The sequence below is a fragment of the Monodon monoceros genome, unplaced genomic scaffold (assembly GCF_005190385.1).
Source record: "Monodon monoceros isolate NGI ecotype Baffin Bay Population unplaced genomic scaffold, NGI_Narwhal_1 Super_Scaffold_3, whole genome shotgun sequence".
NCBI lineage: Eukaryota > Metazoa > Chordata > Mammalia > Artiodactyla > Monodontidae > Monodon > Monodon monoceros.
In genome coordinates this window covers 24,625,730-24,652,920 of record NW_021703780.1, presented here as the reverse complement: position 1 = coordinate 24,652,920, position 27,191 = coordinate 24,625,730, and the positions used below count along the sequence as shown (strand labels likewise).

General features: G+C 40.7%; 2 protein-coding genes across 2 annotated transcripts; one reads left to right on the top strand and one right to left on the bottom strand.

Moving 5' to 3' along the window:
* Nucleotides 1-4,299: 4,299 nt before the first annotated feature.
* On the top strand, nt 4,300-14,236 carry LOC114907846 (DLA class II histocompatibility antigen, DR-1 beta chain-like). Its single transcript, XM_029243879.1, has 6 exons — nt 4,300-4,504; nt 8,071-8,340; nt 10,598-10,879; nt 11,637-11,747; nt 12,216-12,239; nt 12,520-14,236. The coding sequence occupies exons 1-6, from the start codon at nt 4,405-4,407 to the stop codon at nt 12,531-12,533; spliced, it is 801 nt and encodes a 266-aa protein (XP_029099712.1). The 5' UTR covers nt 4,300-4,404; the 3' UTR covers nt 12,534-14,236.
* A 7,929-nt stretch (nt 14,237-22,165) lies between these two features.
* Nucleotides 22,166-26,912, bottom strand: LOC114907208 (HLA class II histocompatibility antigen, DR alpha chain). Its single transcript, XM_029242609.1, has 5 exons — nt 26,735-26,912; nt 24,441-24,686; nt 23,713-23,994; nt 23,248-23,413; nt 22,166-22,575 (listed from the first exon to the last, which is right to left on the bottom strand). The coding sequence occupies exons 1-4, from the start codon at nt 26,811-26,813 to the stop codon at nt 23,259-23,261; spliced, it is 762 nt and encodes a 253-aa protein (XP_029098442.1). The 5' UTR covers nt 26,814-26,912; the 3' UTR covers nt 22,166-22,575; nt 23,248-23,258.
* Nucleotides 26,913-27,191: the final 279 nt, after the last annotated feature.

Genomic DNA, 27,191 nt, shown 5'->3' with positions numbered 1-27,191 from the left:
TATCCTCTATTTCCAATGCTTTTAATGCATTCTTCATCTCATTTATTTATTTCTTCAGCTCTAGGATTTCTGTTTTTTTCTTTTTAGAGTTTCTACCTCTTTTGTAAATATTCCTTATGTTCATTAATTTTATTCCTGAGCTCATTGAACTGCCTTTCTGGATTTTCTAGTAGCTTGTTATTTTGAAATCTCTGTCAGATCACAATAGTCCATGACTTTAAGTTTGGTTTCTGGAGAATTGCCATTTTGTCATTTTCTCTTTGTGGTACCATGTAACAATGGTTCTTCATGGTGGTTGAAGAGTTGTTCCTCTGCTGGTGTATTTGAAGTAGTGAACACCTTTCTTCTTTAGGCAAAGCTTTAAAAAAATTTTAAAACCTTAATTCTGAGTTCTTTCTGTGGTTTCCAGTAGGTGGTGCTACAGCACAGGTTTTTGGTTTCTCCTACTAGAGCTGCCTCTGGTTATGTTTGAGAGTTGGCAATTTCCACCTCTCACTGCCTCTGTCAGAGGTGTTGGCCACCTAGTACCCTCGTTGCTACTGCTTGTACTTCCTGGGTCATTGGTACCTTGCAGCTGCTAGTGTCACTGGCATTGCCACCTGGGGCAATGGGATGATGGGCACTTCTGGATGGAGCATGGGGGTCTTCTGAGTCACAGGCTCTGCTGCTGTTGGGAGGGGAAGAAGAGGGTGGGGGGAGGGGAGCCAGGGTCAAGGGCTTTTCTACTCTGTCCTGAGTTGTCAGGTACACTGGAACCACCACTGTGGGCAGAGGCCGGGGGGATGGAGTTGTGGGTTCCTCTGTGATGGAAGGATGGGGTTGTAAATCCCCCTACTGCTGCTGCCTAGTTCCCTGTGGCTGTGGGCACTGTTGTGGCCAGGAGGCTAGAGTCCTGTGCTCCACCTCCCCTGTGGCTGCTGGGTTCTCTAGGGCTGTGAGCTCAGCTGTTTAGGCTGGGGGCGCTGGATCACAGGCGCCACCTTCACTGTTTTCCCGCTTTGCCTCCTTTGTGTGTTCCAGTCCACCCACCTGCAGATATATAGATGTGTGGAATTCTCCAGCATCCTGGTGTGTCAGGCAGGGCCATCTTTGTTGAGTTGTGGATGTTTCAGTGGTTGTAGATGAGGGGGACAGACAAAGGAAACATCTCACTCCACCATGATGATGATGATGTTACTCTCACCGTTTCTTATTAATAATATTTTTTCCTTAAATGAAGAGACCACTGACCTGCTTCTCACTAAGTTCCAGTTTAGTGGAGGTAGCTTCCGAAAACTACAGAGAATATTCTGAGACTATTTGGACAAGACTCATTCTACGCCAACTGGCTTGCTGACCACTGAGACCCCATTTTCCCCAATGTATTGCAACCCTTCAGGCTTACTACAAGTGAGTCCTAGGCTGTGACGATTGGTAGTACTCAAGGCGTTCTGTAATGATACAAATTTCAGTCTTCCTGTTGTTCAACAAGTCTGTGCCTCTGATGCCACTTGTTTGCTTGCACTAGTGTTGCAATTCATTTTCCATAAAAACAAACCTGTGGTCTCACACAACAAGAGCAAAGACTAGAACTTCTGTACTGATAACCACTCTCTTCCAGAAACCAGTATAACTGCCTTTTCTTCAGGAAATAAGCCTTTAGTTGACACTTCTCTTACAGAGCAGAAGCTGAGCAGGATTGCTTCTCCTCTTGCCTTCAGTGAAGGAGCTCAGCCTCAAGATCACCTGTGGGAGCAATGGTTCGGTGACAATTGCTGCATTGTTTTACGTGAACTGTCCTTCTATTGAATTAATATTGCAGAAAAGTTGAAATATATAATATTTAGAGCAGCACATTTTTATTATTCATAAATGTATACAACGTACAGAATTTAGGTCATTGGTTCATTCTCTTTTAAAATAAATTTGTAATATTTGTATATTGTATGTGAAATTTATATGAAGAAGTTTTGGTAGTGCTCTCTTTAACTATGTTTCAGTATATATATTATACAATTAGTAAATTGCACATCAAACTTATATGAACAAGTTTTGATACTGTTCTCTTTAATTCTATTTCAGTATGTTCTTGATATAGAATTACTTTTCTTTGCCATTCTTTTTATCCTATAATCTAAGGTGAACCTTAGTTTGACTTTCTCAGATTTTCACATGTCACAACTAGTTAATTCTGTGTAAATTATGATTTTCTCTTGGTCAAATTAAGCATGAGATTCTCATGGTTGCAACTGCACAATATCCAATAGTACTGAACTATCACTGGAGTCTTAGGGACATAGATTGTTCTGGAATCCAGGGACAATAGTGACTTCTACCCAACCTCTCCAAGAATTTTGAATTTTCCACATTAATAGAAATATATTACTCCATAAGCAAGATACTATTTCTATTCTACTCCAAAATGTTCAGATTAACACTACGTTATGCCAAGAAATCTAAAATAATGATTGAGGACCATGGATTAGATTTAGGAATTTGGAGGCCTCTGCAGCCTCAATAAGCAGGAGACTTGTGGGGAGCAACGGGCATTATTACATAAGACAAATGCAAACACTGTCATTTCCAGAGGAGGGTTACAGTGTTGATGAAGGGAAATTTTAAAGAATTATAATTGCTATACTGTAGCTACTTCAATTTACATGATGCTGTCAGTCATTAAAAGGAGTAGTTTTATTGATACACATATCCGTGAATTAAAGTGATAAAAATAGTTTAAATGTAAGGGACATTATTTTCTTTAGAAATTAAATCTGAAGTGGTATGATGTGATGGCTGAGCTTGCAGGGTTTGAAATCACATGTAACTTGGCTCAATCTGGAGTGTACCATTTACTAGTCTTGTATCCTTGCAAAGATTATCTAACCTCCTTCCACTATTTTATTTTCTCCATTTGCAGGATTAAAAAGGGTACTTGAATCACTGAGATGACATGAGAATTACATTTTAAAAAGACATGTAAAAAGTCTTTGTATAATTCTGGGTACTAAGTAAAGCTCTCAAATGCTCAATAAATTTTAATCATTTTAAAGCAGCATGATGAGTACTGTCACTAGAAATATTAAGGCACATAAAGAATGGCTTGGGCAGAGTGTGAATTAATGCATAATTTTAAATAAATAGTTGCATTTAAAGTCCATTCTAAATCTGAAATATTATATTTATGTTAATATAATGTGTAATAATAACCTATAAGTAGAATTACATTTTTAAGATTATATGACTACATCAAAGGATATAATTCGTAGTTTTTTCATAGGGTTCTATTTATGAACACTCCATAATGTATTCATTAGCAACATCTTCTTATAAAATCTTCTGGGGATAAAGCTAGAGAAGGTGAATTATAAGAGGACATGTTCCCAAGAAAATAAGAAAATCCTAATGGGAGCCAAGAATAAGGAATTGAACGTATTTTACATAAAATATTAATTATTCTAAAGAGGAGGTGCTGTGTCAAAGGCTGACTTTGACTTTTTATTGATCTTTCAGTCACTTGCAAACTCTGATCAGTACAGCTGGCTTTATCACACTGTTAAGTTAAATGTTACAAAGATGCCTTCAAGATCTTCCATTCCATGCAGATTGCCTCCTCTAAGCCCCTTTCTGTATGAATATTCTGGAGGTGCCACTAAACTTAGACAGCATCAGGAGAAAAACCTGTAAAGTTTTTTCACTCATGTTAAGTAATTCACTAAATTTCCATTTCCTTTAGTTTATCAGAGACGCCCCTGCCTGTCAGGAAGTACAGATTATACTCTAAACAACAGCTATAATTCTGTCACATCATCAGTTACCAGGGGATGGTGTTCCTTAAAGCATCCAGAGAATCACAGCATTTTTCAGTATTGTTATACCTGAAAGATCACAGTGCCTTCATTTCAATTGCAGAGGTTAAATAATTTCGCCAAATCTACAAGTACAAGCAGGACCAAATTAAAGGTCTCCTAAATTGCAATCACTTTCTCTCTACCTGCTCAACTCCTAAACACACTCACACATATACTTGTCAAAATATCTATGTCTTCGAGTAAGAGAAATGAATGATCTTTAGGCTCAAACATGTGACACATCACTGACCAGCAGGGAGCTGGCTCTCAAGAGAAGCCCAAATAAACTGTGTCAGATACAACTGGATCAAACATTTAAAGCACTAAATTAAAACGATCCTTTTAATGGAGGAAATTCTAAGTTTCAGAAGAGGACCTTCATACTGAATCTCTGACCAGTAACTGATGATGTTTCTCATCTGTGATGCTGATTGGTTCTCCAACACTGAGATAACCCAATCCAGGAGCAAATACTGAATTCCTTGGTTGGTATCACTTGGGTGGAGGAGAGTCACAGTTCCCAAGTCAGCGAGGCTTGCCTGCTCCCCACACACCGTGTCCTCTCCTGTTCTCCAGCATGGTGTCCCTGTATTTCTCCGGACGCTCCTGGATGGCAGCTCTGACAGTGATACTGATGGTGCTGAGCCCGCCCCTCGCTTGGGCCAGGGAGACCCAATGTAAGTGAACACTTTGGGGGGTGAGCTATTGTGGGGTGGGGGAAGGAAGGGAGTTAGCTTTATCTCTGTGTCCAGACCAGCCTTCTTTAAAAGTTGTGACTTTTCAGGCTTCCCTGGTGGTGCAGTGACTTTGTTTTTAGTGACCACCTATCTTTATCACATGGATCTCCAATCTATCTACAACAAAATGTACCTGGATACTTGCCCTCTCAATGAGTGTGGCATACGTAGCCTCCATATCTATAGTCTATTTCTTCTCAAGTGTCCTGCAATGAACCTTCCCCAGCCTTGCATCCCATCCCTTCAGGTGTTTGAAAAGATTTAGAAAAAATGATGTTAAAATAATTCTCCATTAACAGATATCTTTATTATGTTGAATGTACAAGAAAAAGAGAACATTCTCTGAAGATTTTATGGAGAATCTAAATAATTAGGAAGATCTCTCCTAGAAGGTCCTGTGTTATGTCCTCAACAGGATCTGTGATGCTGCTACCTCTCCCTAATATATGAGGATGTATCAAGGGAACTCCCCCATTATCTTCTTTCCATTTTCCCTGAACTCCAATGTTTATAAGGTTTGAATCCCTGTACTAGGAGTTCTTTGACAGAAGTTGGGGTTAGTTTTCTCTCTATTGCTCCTGGGTAAGGCACCCTGGAGCTGAAGCAGGGATTCTTAGTACTTGGAATGACCCTGTAGATAAAGAGCACCTATGGGGTGTTCTTTGATGCCTTAAGAAATGTAAGCCATCTTCTGAACACCCAACACGGGTTAGTGATCATTATGAAACTATTTTGAGCCTTTCTTTTTTTTTAAAAAAAATTTTATTTATTTATGGCCGAGTTGGGTCTTTGTTGCTGTGCGCGGGTTTTTCTCTAGTTGTGGCAAGCGGGGGCTACTCTTCATGGCGGTGCGCGGGCTTCTCATTGCGGAGGCTTCTCTTGTTGCGGAGCATGGGCTCTAGGCATGAGGGCTTCAGTAGTTGTGGCTCACGGGCTCTAGAGTGCAGGCTCAGTAGTTGTGGTGCATGGGCTTAATTGCTCTGCGGCATGTGGGATTTTCCAGGACCAGGGCTCGAACCCGTGTCCCCTGCATTGGCAGGCGGATTCTTAACCACTGCGCCACCAGGGAAGCCTGAGCCTTTCTATACTATCAGTTTCCCTCCTATCTCCCCCTTCTCTGGCCGGAGCATAGAATAAATTACATGAAATTCTGATTTTGTGGTTCACAGATAGTCAAACATCTGCAGTTTTAAATGGGAAACCATGTACCTCATTAGGGTACAGACAGTGTGAAAGTTGTTTCCATCCCATTGGGCTGAAAGCTGGTAAGCAAGTCAAGGGAACTCATTGGTTTCTTGGAGTCTTGGACCCAAATTTCATAAGATCATGCATCATGCCCTCTGTTTTCCTTAATCAGCTATGTTTGGTTACCTCAAATTTTAGTTCCTCCCTATTTTCCCCAGCTATGTCATCACCAGATCTGATAATCCCCAAAGTATGCACAAACCCTCAGCATTATAACAGGTTCACTGGATGATTTCGAACATAATGAACTCTTCCCCTTCTCTTAAAATTACCATTTTCTACCTGTGAATGTTTCTTCCAACTAGTAGAAGAAGAAAGAGGAAATTTGGGTTTTTCATGAGAAGTAGAAGGGATATAATGTGTCATCAGAATAAAAGAGTGTTGGAGCTGAACCCTTTCTTGCTTTCTGGGATGCCCACAAAAATCATTTCCTAGAACCCTGGGTTTATTAATTTAGACTACAAATAATTTTCTGAGCAACTATTATTATATGCTGGGCTCTATTCTGGGCTCAGACAATCCTATTTGAATAAGATAGAAAAATCCCCAATTATCTTGGAACTTAATGACAAGAAAGACAACAATCCAATAAACATTTAACAACAACAATGACAACCAACAAAACCAAAAAAACATTTCAGAGAGCAACAAGTCCTCTGAAAAGAATAGTTCAAGGTTTTGGGACAGAGAGTATTGGATTCACCTGCCTTCAATTCAAGTGTCTAGGGAGCTCTCCCTGGAAAGGTGACATTCAATTGAGACATAAATGATGAGAAGAAGCCAGACATGTGAGGGATCTAAGGGACAAATGCTCCAGGGAGAGGGACCAAGGGAAAGGCCAAACTGTGGGAAGATGTTTGCTGTTTAAGGGACAGAAAGAAGGCTAGAGTGACTGAAGCAGAGCAAGCAGGTTGGGGAGTGAAATAAGATGAGGTTGGAAAGGAGATCAGGAGCCAGATCATATTGGGCCCTGATGGTCATGGTGAGAACTTTGATTTTTATTTGTGGAGATATGTGAAGACAAAGTCCTGAGGGATAAGCTTGACCTTCTATCCACCAAACCCCACCATTTAATTCATTAACAAGTCACACAACAATCTACCCCAAGTCTGCTCACTCTATTTTTACTACTGTCTTTGTCACTACCACACTAAATGAAGCCACAAGCACACCTTCACTGGAGAATTCTACCATGTTCCTAAATGGTCTCCCTGTCTCCACTTGTGAACTCCTAAAATCCAATCTCTGTGTGGTACCTACAATTATTTCTTAGAAGTAAACATAAATGACCCTCCTTGTAACGCTTCAGTAGCTTCACGTATCTCTACCTAACCTAGGTTAGGGTTAGGGTTCCCCATTACATTTAGTATGAAGTCAAAATCCTAACATTGTCTCCAAGGCTTCTAAGTACCCCACACCATTTCTCCAGTCTAGTCTTTTACCCTCCTCCTTTCTCACTCTCTGTGCTCAGTGAACTGTTATTTTCTGATTTCTTGCAGAAGTTCATCATGTCTTTCAAGCTTCTGCACACGATATTACCCTTACCTGAAATATGCCTCCTCTTTCCCTCACATACACCCCCCTACACCCACTCTCCCTTTCAGCTCACATCAACTTAACCTTTCATATCACATCTTAAATATCAGTCTTTAGAGACTACTTCTCTGACACCCTAACGTAAATTATTCTCTGTTCTAGATCTCCACGCTTTTCTTGTGACATTTCTGGCTGCTGTATAATTAATTCTTGTGTGGTTGGGTTTTGTCCATCACTTTCACTAAATTTTATGCTCCTAGAAGGTAGAGGAGATGTTTGTTTTTCCTTCTGTGGAATCCCAGGGACAGCAGCACAGGCTTGGCACAAGGTCAGCACTAGGTAAGGAAGTGTTTCAGGAACAGCTAAAGGGTTGTGAGATGAGAGGAGGAAGCAGAGAGTGTTTTTCTGGTGGAGGCATTCAGGAGAAGGTGGTGATGGGGCAAATCCCCGTCCGGCTCCGGCTCCGGCTTGGAGGTCTCCTGCCAAATACAGAGCTGACTGCATCCCAAATGCCTTAGGATCAGAGGGGTCTCCTCCACCCACCATGGTCTCGCTTGACCCTGCAGATCAAAGATGAACCGGTGGGGTAGTTGGGGGTGCCAGTGGAGCCAATAAAGGAGTGTCAGTGTCCCATCCTCCGTCTGGGTGCCCTGCATTTGTGGTTATTGCCTTCAGTCTCTTCCCAGGAGCCCGCCCAGGTAATCAGATCTTTCCTGTCCCCACAGCACTTTTCATGTATCAGTTTAAGGGCGAGTGTCGTTTCTCTAATGGGACAGAGCGGGTGCGGCTCGTGACCAGACACATCTATAACGAGGAGGAATTCATGCGCTACGACAGCGACGTGGGCGAGTGCCGGGCGGTGACCGAGCTGGGCCGGCGGACCGCCGAGTCCTTGAACAGCCAGAAGGACTTCCTGGAGCGGAGACGGGCCGAGGTGGACACGGTGTGCAGACACAACTACGGGGTTGTGGAGAGCTTCACGGTGCAGCGGCGAGGTGAGCGCGGGGCTGGGCGGCCAGCGGGCGGGGGCGCAGTGCGTGTGAGTGTGTGTTTGAAACAAGGACAGAGACAGAGAGACACAGAGACGGAGACAGAGGAGACTGCGTTCGGGGGGCGGGGGGTGTGTAGGGCTGTGAGAAAGTACAAGTTAGGCGGGTTCCTGTGAGAGCCTGTTGTCTGGAGACCGTGTGTGATTTTGTCAGTGACTGTGAGAGGGGAGAGAGCGTGTGTGGTGTGGGAGGCCCGGGAGGGAGGGGAGGTGTGGCGGGAGGGGTGCAGGAGGGAGGCTCCGGGTGTCCTTGGTGGTCCCTGTGGGGGAGGGGAGGGGGAGGGTGGGGGAGGGGAGGAAACCCCGACTGGGGTGAGCGGTTAGACATGCGGGAGGGACTTCAAGGTGTCTATGGTTGGGGGAGGAGAGGTGAGGAAAGTGAAAGGATTGGGAGCCTGTGAGGAGAAGAGTCACAGCGTGCTCTGGGCACACACCCTCTTACTCCCCTGACACCCCGGAAATAAGTGTGCCGCGTCTGTCTGTGTGTAGGAGCACTTCACTGAGAAAAAGGTGTCAGACTACTTTTTGACAGGTGCAGGCAAGGGAGCCTCTGCGGCTCCTCTGATCTCTCTGAAGCTTATTTCAGGTCTAAATTTCTTGCTTTTTTTCTCCTTAGTATATATATTTTACATAGTTGAAATGATTGTGAAATCAACTTTTTGAATTATAATTTTGTTACTTAATATGCTGATGTTACTATTTTTTATAACGCTAGTAGTATTTGAGTAGTTACATATTTTCCTTTTTATACTTGTAACAATTTACCTCATTTTACTTTACATTCCCCTTTATTAGATCTTTTTCAACATTACCAGTTGAAAATTTATATCTTTTTGTTTTTATTTAAAATTTCTTTGATTTCTAAGGTTCTTGAACATTTTTCACATATTTATTGGCTAACCTTTGTTATGGCTCTAAGAATTATCTATTGTTGACTATCTCTGGGTCCTGGTGGTTTTCTCGGTGATTTTATGGGTTCTCTATGCATTAAGAGTAACAAGTTGCTGACATTTGATTTAGCTTTTTCTCCAGTCTGTGGTTTATGTTTTGATTCTGTTCATTATATTCTAAGTTAGGAACTTAAACATTTTTATTTAATGAAATATACTGCAAAATTGTTAGTGATGATTTACCATCAATCTTAAATCTACCACTTTGCATTATTGTAAAAATGTTTTTCCCCCCAGGTTTCTCTTTTGCAGATAATAATTGTGTTTATTGTGGCTGGTGGTGTCAAGGGTTGTCTCAGGAACTAAGCACACATATTAATGAGTCTCACACCCTGCCCTGAACTGAAATGCCAGCTTAAAAATAAAGACAATTGTAAAATGATACAATTCCAGTAATAGATCTACTTGTTTTGCAAAGCAGAAGAGTTGATCAGCTGAGTGTAATAATAAGCTTTTGTTTTGGTTTTGTTTGGGTTTTTTTTTTAATGAGTGACTTTACTTGGTCCTTTCTCTCCCCTTCAGGAATCATGCTTTCCTTGGAACTCAACTCAGAGTTCAAGAGTCACCTTTGTCTATTCCTGCTTCCCAGGGTAGAACCCTTTCTGTGGTGTTCTAAGGTGTGAGTGTAGCATTCCCAGGATTTTATCTTCTGTCTCCCCATCTACCCCAAGCTGCCCCCTAATTTATCCACACAGCTTTGAGTCATATTTTCTCTCCAAGTAAATGAAGATAGTAAATAGCTAACATATATTAAAGACTAAGTTCCAGCCATCGTTTCACATACTTCAGGTACATTAATCCTCACATAACCCTAAGAGGTAAGTTAGTATTATTATCCCCCTTTACAGGTGAGCAACCTGAGGCACAGAGGAATTTTAAAACTCACCTAGGATCAATCAGTAGGAGGCAGAGCCTGGATTTGAACTCAGGCACCCTGGCTCCAGAAATCATGCTATTAATAATACACTATATACCGTGCAAATATTTGTAAACGCATCAATTCAACAATGAATAACTCTTTCATGCTATGAAAAACAAAACAATAGAAAACAAATTTCCTGAACATCTGCCAGATCTAATGGGCCCATACTGTAAGCATTAAAGTCAAGTCTTATGGCACTAATTTCTGTTGGGCTACATAGCCAGCTTTCAGGGAGGCCTGCCGGAGACTGGAGACTGGGGGCAGAAAGGCAGCCAACCAACGAGACTTACTCTGTCTCCCTCACTTATCCCCTCTACCTTTTTCTCTCCTAGTGGCGCCTACAGTGACTGTGTATCCTGCAAAGACACAACCCCTGCAGCACCACAACCTCCTGATCTGCTCTGTGAATGGTTTCTATCCAGGCCACATTGAAGTCAGGTGGTTCCGGAACGGCCAGGAAGAGGAGGTGGGGGTGGTCTCCACAGGCCTGATCCGTAATGGAGACTGGACCTTCCAGACCATGGTGATGCTTGAAACAGTCCCTCAGAGTGGAGAGGTCTATACCTGCCACGTGGAGCACCCCAGCCGGACCAGCCCTGTCACAGTGGAATGGAGTGAGAAGCTTTCTGACCTCATAAGTTCCTCACCTACCAAGGAGGGGCTTGCTTACCCCTGAGTGACAGGTTTCTCCTCTCCCCACAGCATGTGTTCATTTGCTCTGTGGTCTCCTCTCCTTCGGCTGAGGTTATTATTGAGGATATCACAGGAACCTTACAATATCCTGTGATAGAAATCCTCTGATAGTTTACAGATATCCTATGATATCTTCTACAAGTACCTATACCCCCTGGGAGGCAATTCTGCCTGACATGTAGAAAAGAGGTGTCCCTGTTTTGAGCCTCCATGAAATCTCAGGTCATGGTCACTACATGGCCCTGGGCACCAGTCTCCTGCCTCAGGCTGGGCTTGTACTTCTGACACTGTTTCTCTGAGATGTTCACTGTGATCTGAGAAGGGGCACATCCTCTACAATATAGGGACCTTCCTGACATGAGGGGAGTCCAACCTCAGTTCTGCCTTTTATTAGCTCTGTCACCCTAGACAAGCTCCTTAACCTCATTCAGCCCCAGGGTCCTCACCCATCAGATGTTGTAGTCATGGCCTTACGTCAGGGCTGTGATATTTAAATGGGTTCAATGTCTTAACCTTGTAGCTACTCTGTATTTTTAACCTCTTTTCCAGAAATGACCAGTCATTCTAGTTCTTCCAGGGCATCCTTCTTTCCCCATTCTCAAAGATCTCAATCTCAGAATCTCAATTAGAGAAGTTGGATTTGGGATAAGAATCACTAAAACTAGCTTCTTTTCTCAGGGGCACAGTCTGAATCTGCTCAGAGCAAGATGCTGAGTGGAATCGGGGCCTTTGTTCTGGGTCTGCTCTTCCTTGGGGTGGGCCTGTTCATCTACTTCAGGAATCAGAAAGGTAAGGAACCTGTTGGCAGCTGAGATGCCCCACAGACTTTTTTGGAGGAAGAAAGATGGTTTTGCTCAAGTCTGTTCGCTGTATATCAGTGACCCTGTATAAAACTTTTATTTCCCCTTTATTGACCTCAAATTTCCGGAAATCCAGAAATCAACAGTTCATGGTTACTTATGGTTGAAAAATAAGAGGTGATGGCCTGTAGAGATAAAAGAAGAGTTAACATGCATGGAGATTTTGGGTGGAGATCCTGGGGCAAATGCGGGAAGAGACACAAAGGCTGATGAAATTACACTGGATTTGTGTGACAGAAACTTCATGGATCACATGCTCCTAGTGTCTGCTCTCCTGTCTACCCTGGCATTAGGGGATATATGTTGTGCGGTAGAGATATATCAGGTGGGGGCCTGGGGCTGGGGACAGAATTCCTTCCATATCCTTTAAATATATATCTTCTCTTCTCTTTCCCAGGACACTCTGGACTTCAGCCAACAGGTAATGCCTTTTAATCCTCTTTTAGAGATAGATTTGGTCTCCTAGAACTGGTTGTAGAGATGACAAGACAGACATAATGGGAAAGACTTTGAATTCTAAACTTCTTCTGGCCACTTAACAAAAGGCCAGTTCTCTAAAGTAGCTTTGGCTCAGGGAGATCTAGGAATTTTTTTTCCCTTCTTACAATACTGCTTTAACATGAGACCCTGGGAGAGGGGGAAAGAAGCTGCTTGTAGAATTAGCTTGTCGTAAAAACAACGGTATCTTCTGTCTTTTGCAGGACTCCTAAACTGAAGTGAAGATAATGACACTCATAAGAGAAAGAACCTTCTGGCTTAGCTACTTTGCAGCATGAAAGTGTTTCCTGTTGGGCTTTTAATCCACAAAGAGAGTACTTTCTCAAGATCTGGTTTGCTCCTGCAGAAAATCTCCTCCCTGATGGCTTCCTCAGCCCCTGCCCCTTGACCTGGAAATCCGGAATATTGAAAGCAGTATCCTATCTTCATTCTTTCCTGGTCCCTTTTATATTCAAGCCTTATGGCCTCCCTTTCATGTGAACACATCTTTAACCCACATTTCTTTACAAAGTTTTGCTCAAATAAACGTGGAGTGAGAAGCATCTGCCTGATACAGCTTCAAGGAAAAACGTAGGCAAAAACGAAAAGAGGGAGAGAGAGAGAGAGAGAGAGAGAGAGAGAGAGAGAGAGAGAAAGAAAGGGAGTGTCTGGTGGGGAGGGTGGGCAGCGGGAGGGTGAGAATTTCCCTCTCTATCCTTCCTGAGTTCCTGTGGCTAGACTATTAATAAAATTGATGCAAGACAGATTAGCAAGAGAAAAAGAAACAAATTTTAATTCACGTGCATGGAGGTCTTTAGAAATAGGACCTAAGAAGTGGCCAAAGCAGGTAGCTTTTATGCTTTTTAGACAAAGAAACAATAAGTTTGTGAGTAATTGACAGGACAAAGAAACTTAGGTTTTGGGTGCTCTAATAGTGAAGAATCTAACCAAAGTTTGGGCTTGAGGTAGTATCAATAAATTAAAGATGCAGTAAGGTTTGTTTATATAGGTTTCTTGGTCTGAATGCTGATAAGTGTGTCATACCTCCAGATGCAGGGAGTGCGTCTTTCACATGAGAGATTATTTCCTGCTTTCAGGGAGACAGAAGGAGGGTCAGAGTGTCCCTCTTGCATTGGCCATTTCTTAAGTAACTAGTTCAAAATAATCAATATGCCATTGTGGCATATTTGGGAACAGCCTTCCCTGAGCCCCAACAAGAGGTTTTCAATAATTGTTTTTATTTTTATTCCTGAATTTTGGTCACATGTGGGTCTGGTAGGTTTCTTTGCTTCATTCTCTGTTTTATTTTGAGTTTTCTGTATTCTGTAATCAGGAATATTTAGCTGAGATAGTAGCCGGTTTTGGGAAATGAAGTAATACACTTCTAGATAATCCATGGCTTATCAAAGAATAAATCAGATGAGAAATTAGAAAACTATGGGAATGTTAAAATAGATTTTCAGTACATGTGATATGCAACCCAAGGAATCTCCAGAGGGAAATTTATAGATTTAAATGCTTATATTATAAAAGGAAAAATATATAAAACTCAGAGACCTAAACTTTTTTTTTTTTTTTTTGCGGTACGCGGGCCTCTCACTGCTGTGGCATCTCCCATTGCGGAGCACAGGCTCCGGACGCGCAGGCTCAGCGGCCACGGCTCACGGGCCCAGCCGCTCCACAGCATGTGGGATCCTCCTGGACCGGGGCACGAACCCATGTCCCCTGCATCGGCAGGCGGACCCTCAACCACTGCGCCACCAGGGAAGCACGAGACCTAAACTTTTATCTTAAGCATCTAGGAAAAGTAAATTTAACTTGAAAAATAGAGGAAAGGAAATAATAAAGGTAAAAGAGAAAATTAATACAATTGAAAATAAATGTATAATAAAGAAAATTAACAAAACTAGAAGGTTTTCTTTCTTTCACTTTTTAAATAAATCACCTACAAGATTGCTAAAGCAGAAAAAAAATCTAAATTACAAATTATTAACACCTGGAATGTAAAAGATAATATTCCTAAAGCTCCTACAGGCATTAAAAAGATACTAAGAAGATATTATAAGGAATTTTATGCCAGTAGATTTGATATTTTAGATGAAATTCATTGAAAAACACTAAATTTCATGATCTATTTCTGTGTAACAAATCATCCCCAAACTTAGTGACTTAGAACTGTAGCTATTTGATGATTTTTCACAATTCTAAGAGTTGGTTAAACTTAGTGGGTGGTTTTCATGGAGGGTCTCTCACATGGCTGCAGTCAGACAGTAGCTGGGGCTGGGGTCCTCTGGAGGCTCATCTGGGACACTGAGACGCTCTCTCCCTCTGCATGAAGTTCCAGTCCCTCTAACGTGGGCTATGTGGTCCCATCAGCTGTGAAGACAAGCCTGATGCCTCAGGACTCCCGAGAAAGGAAAGTAAAAGCTACAAGACTTCTTCAAACTTAGCCTCAGAACTTGTGTGGAGTAATTTCCATCACATTATAATGGTCTAAGTGAGCACAGGGTCAGTCCAGATTTAAGGGGAGGGGATATACAATCTACGTCTCCATGAGATAAATGCAAATAATTTGTACCCTTCTTTAATCTACCCCATATAATTTACCCAAACTGACTCAAAATAGACAATCTGGGGGCTTCCCTGGAGGTGCAGCGGTTGAGAGTCGTCCTGCCGATGCAGGGGACACGTGTTCGTGCCCTGGTCTGGGAAGATCCCACATGCCGTGCAGCGGCTGGGCCCGTGAGCCATGGCCGCTGAGCTTGCGCGTCCGGAGCCTGTGCTCCGCAACGGGAGAGGCCACAACAGTGAGAAGCCCGCGTACCGCAAAAAAAAAAAAAAAAAAAAAAAAAAAGACAATCTGTATAGTGGTACATCTGATAAAGAAATTTAGATCAACCGTCAATTGAAATCCAAGGCCCCGTTTGCTTCAATGTTAAATCTTACTAAATTTTTCCAATCCATCTGAAATTGGTTTTTATTGAAATTTGAGTAGGTGTCACATTAAATTTCCTTAAAAGGACCTTCAAACGACCTAGCAGCATTTATTGAAAAGACCATCTTTCCCCCATTGCTCTGCAGTGTCACCGTAGACCAGAGCATTGCATTTGTGAGGGGATCTGTTTCTAGAATTTCTCTTTTGTTCTGTTGTGCAGTTTGTCTATACTTGAGCCAACACCACACTATATCAATTAATATATCACACAATATTAACTCATATAGTTTTCATTATCTTGTGCTGAATTTCTTCCAGTTTTTTTTTTCAAAATGTTTTTGGCTAATCTAAGACTATAGTATTTACATGTGAATTTTTAAATTCAGCTTGGCAATCCTCCCACACCACCACCACCACCACCACCAACACCAACAACAACAACAAGAAAACCCCAAAACAGTGAAGAAACAAAACTAGCAAGAAAGCCAGCAAACAAAATTCCTTGCCATGATGTTAATGAGATTTTTACTGAATTTGGATTAATTTAGAGAGAACTGACATCTTTAAAATATTTACTCTTATGATCGATCTCCAAATTTTGTATTCTCATCATTTATGTAGTTCTATTAATTTCTCTTAATGATGATTTGTAGTTTCCACTATAGAAATCTCACTCATCTTTTATTAGATTTATTCCTTGATAATTGACATTTTTGGATGCTATTGCAAATGGTATCATTTTCTTGATTCCAAGGAATGCTTCCTCCCCTCAAAAAAAAACCCCATTGCTACAACTAATAAGAAAGTTCATCAAGGTTGCAGAATTCAAAATCAACCCAAAAAATCAATTTGTATTCTATATATGACAATGAAGGCATTAAACAAAAATTAAGTATACAATATCATTTACAATCTGGTAAACTGAGACCCACCAAAATTTTTTCAAGACTTTATTTGAGGGAATATCAACTCAAATCCAGCAGTGCCAAACCGAAAGTGGTTAGGAGCACTCCAACAACATAAGCTGGGGGAAAGACTTTTATAAAAATGAGGCAGTAGGAAAGAAAGGAAATTATTTGATTGGCTATAACTTAAGTGGCCGTCTTACTTGCAAAAGCCTAGTTGGGTGTTTGTGACTGGTTGCTCTTAAATTCGTTTTCTGGGATACGAGTGCATTAACGGATATTAGATCTGGCTTGGGTTTGGGTTTGCTTATGCAGGCTACCAAGGCATTCAAGCCATCTCAGTCTAATGGCCTCCTTGTGTAATTACTTCAGCAATCCCCCCCTTTTGGTCATCCTCTCATGTGTTTGTTATTAGCACACTCAGTTATCATCAGGGTGACTTTTTTCGCTGTGAAACTTACAGGTTATGAAATCACTTTTGAAGAAGGTTTTTGCTGTTCATCTCATTGTTCATCTTGTTTCTCTTTCTCAAAGCACAGTGAGACAATCTGATGTATTAATGGTGCTGTGAACACCTATAAAACCCTTGAGAGAACACAGCTCGTCAGGGAGTCAACAATGATGGCTATCAGAAGGAAAATACCAAGAGGCTGAAATAGGCATCTATTCATAGGCCCCATGAACCAAACCATTCTGTACCAAATAAATAAAAGAATGTACATGAAGAGGCACTAATCTCTTTTAGCCGAGTGGCTTAATAATTTTTTGTATTTGAGTTTCTACAATACCAGAGATATTTGCAGGAGATATTTGGTATTGCAGACTCCTGTGGCCAACAAGTAATTTAAATTCTATTATCTAAAACCACCTGTTAGGTCAAAATAATCCTTATGCCAAAGAGGCATATTGTGTGGTGGCATATTCTGCTACCCTTCAAGGTCATACTGCCATGATTTGTGCTTGTTTGGCTTATTTTTATTTTGCTTCTCTTAGATTTTTGTCAATAGGCTGTAAAAATTTTGAAGAAAACTAATGGAATTTATAATATCACTAAGCATGATATCTATTTTGCTTGCATTTTAATTTGATATTTTCATAATAACTCAATGTGATAAAAATTAGTTTCAGTCTAAGTTAAGAAAATGGTTAAAGTGATGAAAGGGAAAAACCTACAACCAAGGTTACTCTACCCAGCAAAGATCTCATTCAGATTCGATGGAGAAATTAAAACCTTTACAGACAAGCAAAAGCAAAGAGAATTCAGCACCACCAAACCAGCTTTGCAACAAATGCTAAAGGAACTTTTCTAGGCAGGAAACACAAGAGAGGGAAAAGACCTACAAAAACAAACCCAAAACAATTAAGAATATGGTAATAGGAACATAGATAGCAATAATTACCTTAAATGTAAATGGATTAAATGCTCCCACCAAAAGACATAGACTGACTGAATGGATACAAAAACAAGACCCGTATATACGCTGTCTACAAGAGACCCACTTCAGACCTAGGGATACATACAGACTGAAAGTGAGGGAATGGAAAAGATATTCCATGTAAATGGAACTCAAAAGAAAGGTGGAGTAGCAATTCTCATATAAGACAAAATAGACTTTAAAATAAACACTATTACAAGAGACAAAGAAGGACACTACATAATGATCAATGGATCAATCCATAAGTTGTAAATATTTATGCACCCAACATAGCACTTCAATACATAAGGCAAATGCTAACAGCCATAAAAGGGGAAATCGACAGTAACACAATCATAGCAGGGGACTTTAACACCCCACTTTCACCAATGGACAGATGAACCAAAATGAAAATAAGTAAGGAAACACAAGCTTTAAATGACACATTAAACAAGATGGACTAAATTGATTATTTATAAGACATTCCATCCAAAAACAACAGAATACACTTTCTTCACAAGTGCTCATGGAACATTCTCCAGGATATATCATATCTTGGGTCACAAATCAAGCCTTGGTAAATTTAAGAAAATTGAAATCGTATCAAGTATCTTTTCTGACCAGAATGCTATGAGACTAGATATCAATTACAGGAAAAAAGCTGAAAAAATACAAACACATGAAGGTTAAACAATACACTACAAAAAGTTAACTAAGAGATCACTGAAAAAAATCAGAGGAAATCAAAAAATACCTAGAAACAGATGACAATGAAAACACGATGACCCAAAACCTATGGGATGCAGGAAAAGCAGTTCTAAGAGGGAAGTTTATAGCAATACAATCCTACCTCAAGAAACAAGAAAAATCTCAAATAAGCAACCTAAACTTACACCTAAAGCGATTAGAGAAAGAAGAGCAAAAACCCCCATAGTTAGCAGAAGGAAAGAAATCATAAAGATCAGATCAGAAATAAATGGAAAAGAAATGAAGGAAACAATAGCAAAGATCAATAAAACTAAAAGCTGGTTCTTTGAGAAGATAAACAAAATTGATAAACCATTACCTAGTCTCATCAAGGAAAAAAGGGAGAAGACACAAATCAACAGAATTAGAAATGGAAAAGGAGAAGTAACAACTGACATTGCAGAAATACAAAAGATCATGAGAGATTACTACAAGCAACTATATGCCAGTAAAATGGACAACCTGGAAGAAATGGACAAATTCTTAGAAAAGCACAACCTTTCGAGACTGAACCAGGAAGAAATAGAAAATATAAACAGACCAATCACAAGCACTGAAATTGAAACTATGATTAAAAATCTTCCAACAAACAAAAGCCCAGAACCAGATGGATTCACAGGCAAATTCTATCAAACATTTAGAGAAGAGCTAACACCTAACCTTTTCAAACTCTTCCAAAATATAGCAGAGGGAGGAACACTCCCAAACTCATTCTACAAGGCCACCATCACCTTGATACCAAAACCAGACAAAGATGTCACAAAGAACGAAAACTAAGGGCCAATATCACTGATGAACATAGATGCAAAAATCCTCAAGAAAATACTAGCAAACAGAATCCAGCAGCACATTAAAAGGATCATACACCACGATCAAGTGGGCTTTATCCAGAGAATGCAAGAATTCTTCAATACATGCAAATCAATCAGTGTGATAACCCATATTAACAAATAGAAGGATAAAAACCATATGATAATCTCAGGAGATGCAGAAAAAGCTTTTGATAAAATTCAACACCCATTTATGATAAAAACCCTCCAGAAAGTAGGCATAGAGGGAACTTACCTCAACGTAATAAAGGCCATATGTGACAAACCCACAGCCAACATTGTTCTCAATGGTGAAAAACTGAAACCATTTCATCTAAGATCAGGAAAAAGACAGGGTTGCCCACTTTCACCACTATTATTCAACATAGTTTTGGAAGTTTTAGCCATAGTAATCAGAGAAGAAAAAGAAATAAAAGGAATCCAAATCGGAAAAGAGGAAGTAAAACTGTCACTGTTTGCAGATGACATGATACTATACATAAAGAATCCTAAAGATGCTACCAGAGAACTACTAGAGCTAATCAATGAATTTGGTAAAGTAGCAGGGTACAAAAGTAATGCACAGAAATCTCTTGCATTCCTATACACTAATGATGAAAATTCTGAAAGAGAACTTAAGGAAACACTCCCATTTACCATTGCAACAAAAAGAATAAATACCTAGGAATAAACCTACCTAAGGAGACAAAAGACCTGTATACAGAAAACTATAAGAAACTGATGAAAGAAATTAAAGATGATACCAACAGATGGAGAGATATACCATGTTCTTGGATTGGAAGAATCAACATTGGGAAAATGACTATACTACCCAAAGCAATCTATAGATTTAATGCAATGCCTATCAAAATACCAATGGCATTTTTCACAGAACTAGAACAAAAAATTTCACAATTTGTACGGAAACACAAAAGACCCCGAATAGCCAAAGCAATCTTGAGAAAGAAAAATGGAGCTGGAGGAGTCAGGATCCCTGACTTCAGACTATACTACAAAGCTACAGTAATCGAGAGAGTATGGTACTGACACAAAAACAGAAATATAGATCAGTGGAACAGGATAGAAAGCCCAGAGATAAACCCATGCACATATGGTCATGTTATCTTTGACAAAGGAGGCAAGAATATACAATGGAGAAAAGACAACCTCTTCAATAAGTGGTGCTGGGAAAACTGGACAGCTACATATAAAAGAATGAAATTAGAACACTTCCTAACACCACACACAAAAATAAACTCAAAATGGATTAAAGGCCTAAATGTAAGGCCAGACACTATCAAACTCTTACAGGAAAACACAGGCAGAACACTCTATGACATAAATCACAGCAAGATCCTTTATGATCCACCTCCTAGAGAAATGAAAATAAAAAAAATAAACAAATGGGACCTCATGAAACTTCAAAGCTTTTGCACAGCAAAGGAAACCATAAACAAGACCAAAAGACAACCCTCAGAATGGGAGAAAATATTTGCAAATGAAGCAACTGACAAAGGATTAACCTCCAAAATATACAAGCAGCTCATGCAGCTCAATATCAAAAAAACAAACAACCCAATCCAAAAATGGGCAGAAGACTTAAATAGACATTTCTCCAAAGAAGACATACAGATTGCCAACAAACACATGAAAGGATGCTCAACATCACTAATCCTCAGAGAAATGCAAATCAAAACTACAATGAGGTATCAGCTCACACTGATCCAAATGGCCATCATCAAAAAATGTACAAAAAATAAATGCTGGAGAGGGTATGGAGACAAGGGAACAGTCTTGCACTGTTGGTGGGAATGTAAGTTGATACAGCCACTATGGAGGACAGTATGGATGTTCCTTAAAAAACTAAAAGTAGAGCTACCATACAACCCAGCAATCCCACTACTGGGCATATACCCTGAGAAAACATTAATTCAAAAAGAGTCATGTACCACAATGTTCACTGCAGCACTATTTACAATAGCCAGAACATGGAAGCAATCTAGGTGTCCATCGACAGATGAATGGATAAAGAAGATGTGGCACAAATATACAATGGAATATTACTCAGCCATAAAAAGAAACAAAATTGAGTTATTTGTAGTGAGGTGGATGGACCTAGTGTCTGTCAAACAGAGTGAAGTAAGCCAGAAAGAGAAAAACAAGTACAGCATGCTAACACAACACATATATATGGAATAAAAAAAAATAAAAATGCTTCCTATGAACCTAGGGGCAGGACAGGAATAAAGACACAGGCATAGAGAATAGACTTGAGGACACGGAGAGGGGGAAGCGTAAGCTGGGATGAAGTGAGAGAGTGGTATTAATATATATACACTACCAAATGTAAAATAGATAGCTAGTGGGAAGCAGCTACATAGCACAGGGAGATCAGCTCTGTGTTTTGTGACTACCTAGAGGGGTGGGATAGGGAGGGTGTGAGGGAGATGCAAGAAGGAGGGGGTTTGGAGATATATGTGTACGTATAGCTGATTCACTTTGTTATACAGCATAAACCAACACAACATTGTAAAGCAATTATAGTCAAATAAAGATATTTAAAAAAAAGAAGAAAGTGGTAATGTCAATCTCAGTGTCCAATCTCATGCCTCCTTAAGTCTAAAATGCGTGGTGTTGATTTGGATATCCTGTTATGTATATGAACGCTCCTCTATTCTTCTTACCGCTCCACCACCATCTGTTCCCCACCATCTGTCTCATCCGTTATCAGAAGTCTTCCTTAGGATTTAAGATTCACTCTCCTGAAGATCCAGATATCTCATTGATTTGGAAGCTGAAGAACCCAAACCAGATTATGAACCTGTTGCTAAGTCATCTCTCCACAAATAAACTCTACTCTAGGGTTTTCTATATGAGGACCAGACCACAGCAACTGGATTGCTGGAAGATCCTCTGAATGGACTTGAGTCCCAATGAACCAGGCTATTTCTGATTAACTACAGAGCCTATAAGATACATTTAACATTCAGACATTTCAGGATGAAAGGATCACATATACTCCCCAGCCACCATGAAGAATTGGCTCAGATACCAAAAACTCCACTTAAGACCGACTCAAAGTTTATTGTATTCAGAAAAATCACAATTGCAGTCAGAAGAAACTCAAAATAATAAGTTTACAAGAGATAGCCCATAGAACATTCAAAAGGTTCCATAGCAGAGAAAGGATCCTATGGGCTCTATTCCAAAGGCATTACATGGTGATAATAAAAAGACAGTGGAAAACGGAGGGAAAGCCAATACAGGAAGGAGCAATAGATAGGGAATAACTAGACATTAGAATTTGGAGATTGTAGAAGGCGTCTTTACTCTTAGAGTAGCTAAAGTGTTGGGAAGTGCTGAAGGATGGTTGCTGTCACTGAGGTGAAAAATCGGAGTACTGCCGGGTTTGTAAAGCTATTAAAGCAGAAATATCTTCACCGATCTTCTCTTTAACAAAGTCCATTACCTGTAGCAGGACACACACAGTTACTATAGAGTTTAAGATGAATATTTTGAGCTCCCACCTTTAGATTCCTTCCTCTTCACCTTTAATCCTTTGACTTTGGAACAGTTTCTTAGTATTTGTGTGACCTCTTGTAAATACAACCTTTCAAACCTTCCAAGTAAGCGTGAATGAGCAGACCATGCTTTACTTTCTCTTAGACCTTCTGACACTATTTTTCAGAATGGAGGGGCAAAAACAGGCTTTGGCCTCCAAGAGATTTCCACTTCATACAATGAATCTACCCTAAACCCCAAAGAGTGAAGCTCTGGAAATGCTTCAGAACAGATATCCTGCTCAGGAAATATAAGCCAGGAAGAGTCTTAATCTTGAAGTTGACTTTCCCAGATCACAGAACTCAGTATTCTAATGTGAAACAATTATTTTAGGCACTGGAGATAAGTTCTAAGACAGGAGGTGTGGTTTTAGGGGCACATGTATGGAAAGGGACATAGGACTGTGAGGCTTTGGAATATCAGATGACGGCAATGTCTGATTTTGTCCAGCAAAGATAAATCAAGGGCCATGACTTTTGCACTTGTTTTCCCTTAAAGGCATCACATGTCCTTTCCCTCACTCTGTTTCCTTCCTCTGGATCATTCCATATATGTCTTCCTCTGACCACATCAAACCCACCTGCAAGTGCCTCACAGAGGCCCTCGGTGTTCAACAGTGTTGCCTTTGCGCACACCCTTGATGATGAAGATCGTCCCAACAATGATGCCCACCAGAGCCACAACCAGGCCCAGGGCACACACTGCGTTCTCTGTGGTCTCTGTGAGGGGCGTTGGAGCTTCATACTCTGGGGAAAAATAAATCAGAGTACAGAAGTAATGCATGTGGTAGGGAGCAGCACTTAGGACCAAATATAGGGTACTTAGTCAAAAGAATATTTTTTCATCAACTAAATAAGAGGAAGACAGGATGATGTATTAAGGGAATTACAGATTACAAGTGGGGAAAGCTGAGCAATGGGAGACCAGGAACAGGAACTGGAGCAGCTGTTATGAAACAGTTAGGGGACTTGTGGCCCCAAAGGGCCAGACACATGCATCACAGGAGAAAACCGTAAAATACAGGAGATTGAAGGATGGTTCTTACCCCAGTGCTTGAGAAGAGGCTCCTCCAAACCCCAGTGCTCCACCTTGCAGTCATAGACATCCTCGTCTGAGGGCACGAAGGGGAGGTAGTGAAACTTGCGGAAAAGGTGGTCATTCCTGGGCAGGAAGACTGTCTCTGACACTCCTGTGGTGACAGGTTTGCCATTTTGAAGCCATGTGACATTGATCACTGGTGGAGAAAACTTGTTGATGAAACAGATGAGGATGTTGGGCTCTCCCAGTTCCACAGGGGTGTTTGAGAGCACAGTCACTTCTGGAGGTACTGGGGGACAGGTGACAGAAATTAGCCTCCCCTGCTTAACCCTGCCCTTCTCCCTCCCACCAAGGCTGAAAAAGCAATTGAAATTGTGCCCTGAGAATCTGTGTCATGGTCTGGTCTCAGGTACCCAGCTCTGATACCCTCCCCCATGAACGGGAACCAACATTGAGGTGTAAGATACCCAAGGACCTCATTCCTGGCTCCCCCAGCATGGATTCAGGGCAATGACTTTATGAGAGACTGTAGATGCTAGAGACGAGATGTGAGCACATCAAGAAAGAAACAAACTCATAAAGTTCTTGGGCTGGTGGCATGAGAATTTGGAGCTTGCATATGGCAAGAACAGGTCCCTGGGAGGGAAAGGCAGTCACAGTAACATAACACAAAGAGCTGAAGTATCTATTTAAAGCTACAATTCCCAAGCCTAGGAGTGCAGCAGAGAGAGTTACCATTGGTGTTTGGGGTGTGGTTGGAGCGCTTTATCAAGGTGTCCAGGTAGGCTTTTCCCACAGCCATATTGGCCAATGCACCCTGAGCCTGAAAGCTGGCAAAATTTCCAAATTCTTTAAGCCGCCACACTGTCTCCTTCTTTTCCATATCCACGTGGAAAATCTCATCACCATCAAAGTCAAACATAAACTCGCTTGATTGATCAGGGGACAGATAGAACTCAGCCTGGATGATCACGTGATCCTCTGAAAAGACAAGAAAGGGAATTAGGATGGCAACCAGGAGAGAGAGTTGAAGAAGAACCCAGGATGTGAGACACACACATGTGGGCAGGGGTAGTGGAAAGAGAGGGCCAAGTGGAAAGGAGGAGTGATGGAGAGTAGGGATGAGTGGGAAGATGAGGCCTGGGTGAAGGACATTCGTGTTCAACAGAGCTGGGAGTGGACAAGCAAAGGTTCAATGTAGAGAGTGTGGATTGAGGAAATGAGGGCTGAAAAACTAGAGTCTCGTGAAGCTTTTGTTTGTCTCTATGTTACTGCCTGAGAAATGATTCCCTCTTTAGAATTTCAGCAGTAGCCCCTAAGAGAGAAATGTTCTCTCACTCTCTTGACCTAGGAATTAAATAATTTAAGCCAGAATCCCAGGGCATGTCTCAGAGCACCATAACTCTAAGAAGAGAGAAACAATGTTTAAAAGGTTGGGTTTGAACTCTGGAATCAAATTAAATCTCGAATTCTCATTCAGCTACCTAGTGATCTTGAGTAGATTACTTTATCTATTTATATGTAGTTTTCCCATTATATTCTACTGTGGTTTTGCTTCCATGTTGGGTTTGTTTTTAAGATGAAATGAGACTAGTTTTAAGTAATTTCTTAGTATATCATCGGGATTACAACAAGTACTTTAGCATCAGAAACTGCTTTATGTTTAAAGGCCAGACCCATGGACTATATGACTGGAGATTGTGGTACGCAAATAATTAAGTCTGAGACCTTGTAGCACTGTAGAGCACTCACTTTCCTGTATCCACACCCACACCCTGCATCCCTCTGAGGGAAGTACTATATTTGGATTGACCTCACCAACATTCCCTTGCACCTTAAAGATCTTTAGATTGAGACTGTCATTGAGAGACATATTCTATTATGGTTGATAGTGAGAATAATCTACACCAAGGGAATAATGGACTTGAAATAAGAAAGCTACAATTGAAGAGTATGCTGCCTCTGTGGTGCATGTAAATGAGCGGTGGCTTTTAAAATCTGACTGTATATTGATAAACCTAGGGATTTATTTAGGATTTGCAGCTACACACACACACACACACACACACACACACACACACACACACACACATTCTAACTTCCTCTTTTAGCTCCAAGGGAAGCTATCTTTCCTGGAAGGCATCCTTGTATGTGGCTCTTTCTGGGCAATAAAAACCTACACTGTCACCATGGGTCTTGGAGCTAGGTTATTACTTTACTTATTTCCAGTCTACCTGCCACCTTCTTTGGGGGTCACTCTGGGCGAAGAATGTTTTTTCACAATACACCTTCACAACGGCACAATATTTGCTCTGGAGATGGTAGAGAGTAATATCAGACACTTCACTTCCTTACTCAATTTTTCTACTCTCTTAAGAATATTACTAAGTTACAGCGACCAAAGATCCTTTTAAGATCCACTGTAACTGGGGTTATCACCGTCCCAAGAGACAGTAAATTAAATGCAATTCATATCAGCATGGCTGCCCTTCCCCCTCCCTTGGGTGAATGGTTGCTTTTTGGTGATTTTCCTTTCTAGTGATCTTTAGTATAATGTCTGTGCTCCAAATAGGCTGACAGAATTGACAGGCCAAAAGATAGCTATCGTGGCAAAAATAGTTAAGAACAGGCGCCAAGAAATCTCATATTTTTTTCTGATTTAATCCTCATGAAATTACATGAGGTTTTTAATTTTTACTAATTTTCCAGGAATGAAAAGTTAAAGAGCAGAAAGGTATCTTGTTAATGCCTGTCAGAAAATATTTCCCTGAAAGTTTGGCTTATATCAAAGTCAATAGTGTTAATCAGTATACAATTGAGTTTTGCTTCTCTAATCTAAATTTCACTTCAATTGCTGGTGAGCAGAGAACTCTTCTAACTACAATTTATTATAACATTAGAGTTAGACCGAGAAAATACCTGTCACTCTTCTTTTTCACTCCAAAGATTGTCTTTCAAATGTCCACAGTTCACTTCTCCGATGCTCTCAGAACTTATTTATCCCTACTTTTGATTCTTTCAGCACTTACCTGTGATAGCCCATGATTCCTGAAAGCTTATCAGGACAGTGATGAAAAATCCTGGTATTGGGACTCCAATTATGGCCATTTTCTTTTTAGGTGTCTCGATGAGGGTCAGTAGAGCTCAAGGTGGGTCACAACAGACTGGAATACAAGTAAAGAGAATGTAGGGTTTCAGAGTCAGACTGATTATAATTTAAAATCAGTTGAGCTGCAGCCAATCAGAAAAATCATTTTATATGACACTGCTGTTGCTAAGAGATGGACTTTTGCAAAGGGTCCAGGAAAGGTGATGCTTTGTTCGTTAGATAAAAAGGAACTTCTTAATCAATCAAACAAACTCACAACCAAACAAAAAGAACAAAAAAATCGAGTTTTCAAGAATGATGGGCAATCACTCAGAGACTCTTCCATCCCAATCCAAGTGCCAGAAATGGATCTGCCTGAAGCACATTAGTGAGAATAG

Coding starts and splice junctions, on each gene's coding strand:
- LOC114907208 (XM_029242609.1), bottom strand. CDS start 26,813: ATGGCCATAATTGGAGTCCCAATACCAGGATTTTTCATCACTGTCCTG. Junction 24,687..26,734: donor GGAATCATGGGCTATCACAG/GTAAGTGCTGAA, acceptor TTGTCTTTTCAG/AGGATCACGTGATCATCCAG. Junction 23,414..23,712: donor GCCTCTTCTCAAGCACTGGG/GTAAGAACCATC, acceptor ATTTTTCCCCAG/AGTATGAAGCTCCAACGCCC.
- LOC114907846 (XM_029243879.1), top strand. CDS start 4,405: ATGGTGTCCCTGTATTTCTCCGGACGCTCCTGGATGGCAGCTCTGACA. Junction 4,505..8,070: donor TTGGGCCAGGGAGACCCAAT/GTAAGTGAACAC, acceptor CTGTCCCCACAG/CACTTTTCATGTATCAGTTT. Junction 11,748..12,215: donor CTACTTCAGGAATCAGAAAG/GTAAGGAACCTG, acceptor TCTCTTTCCCAG/GACACTCTGGACTTCAGCCA.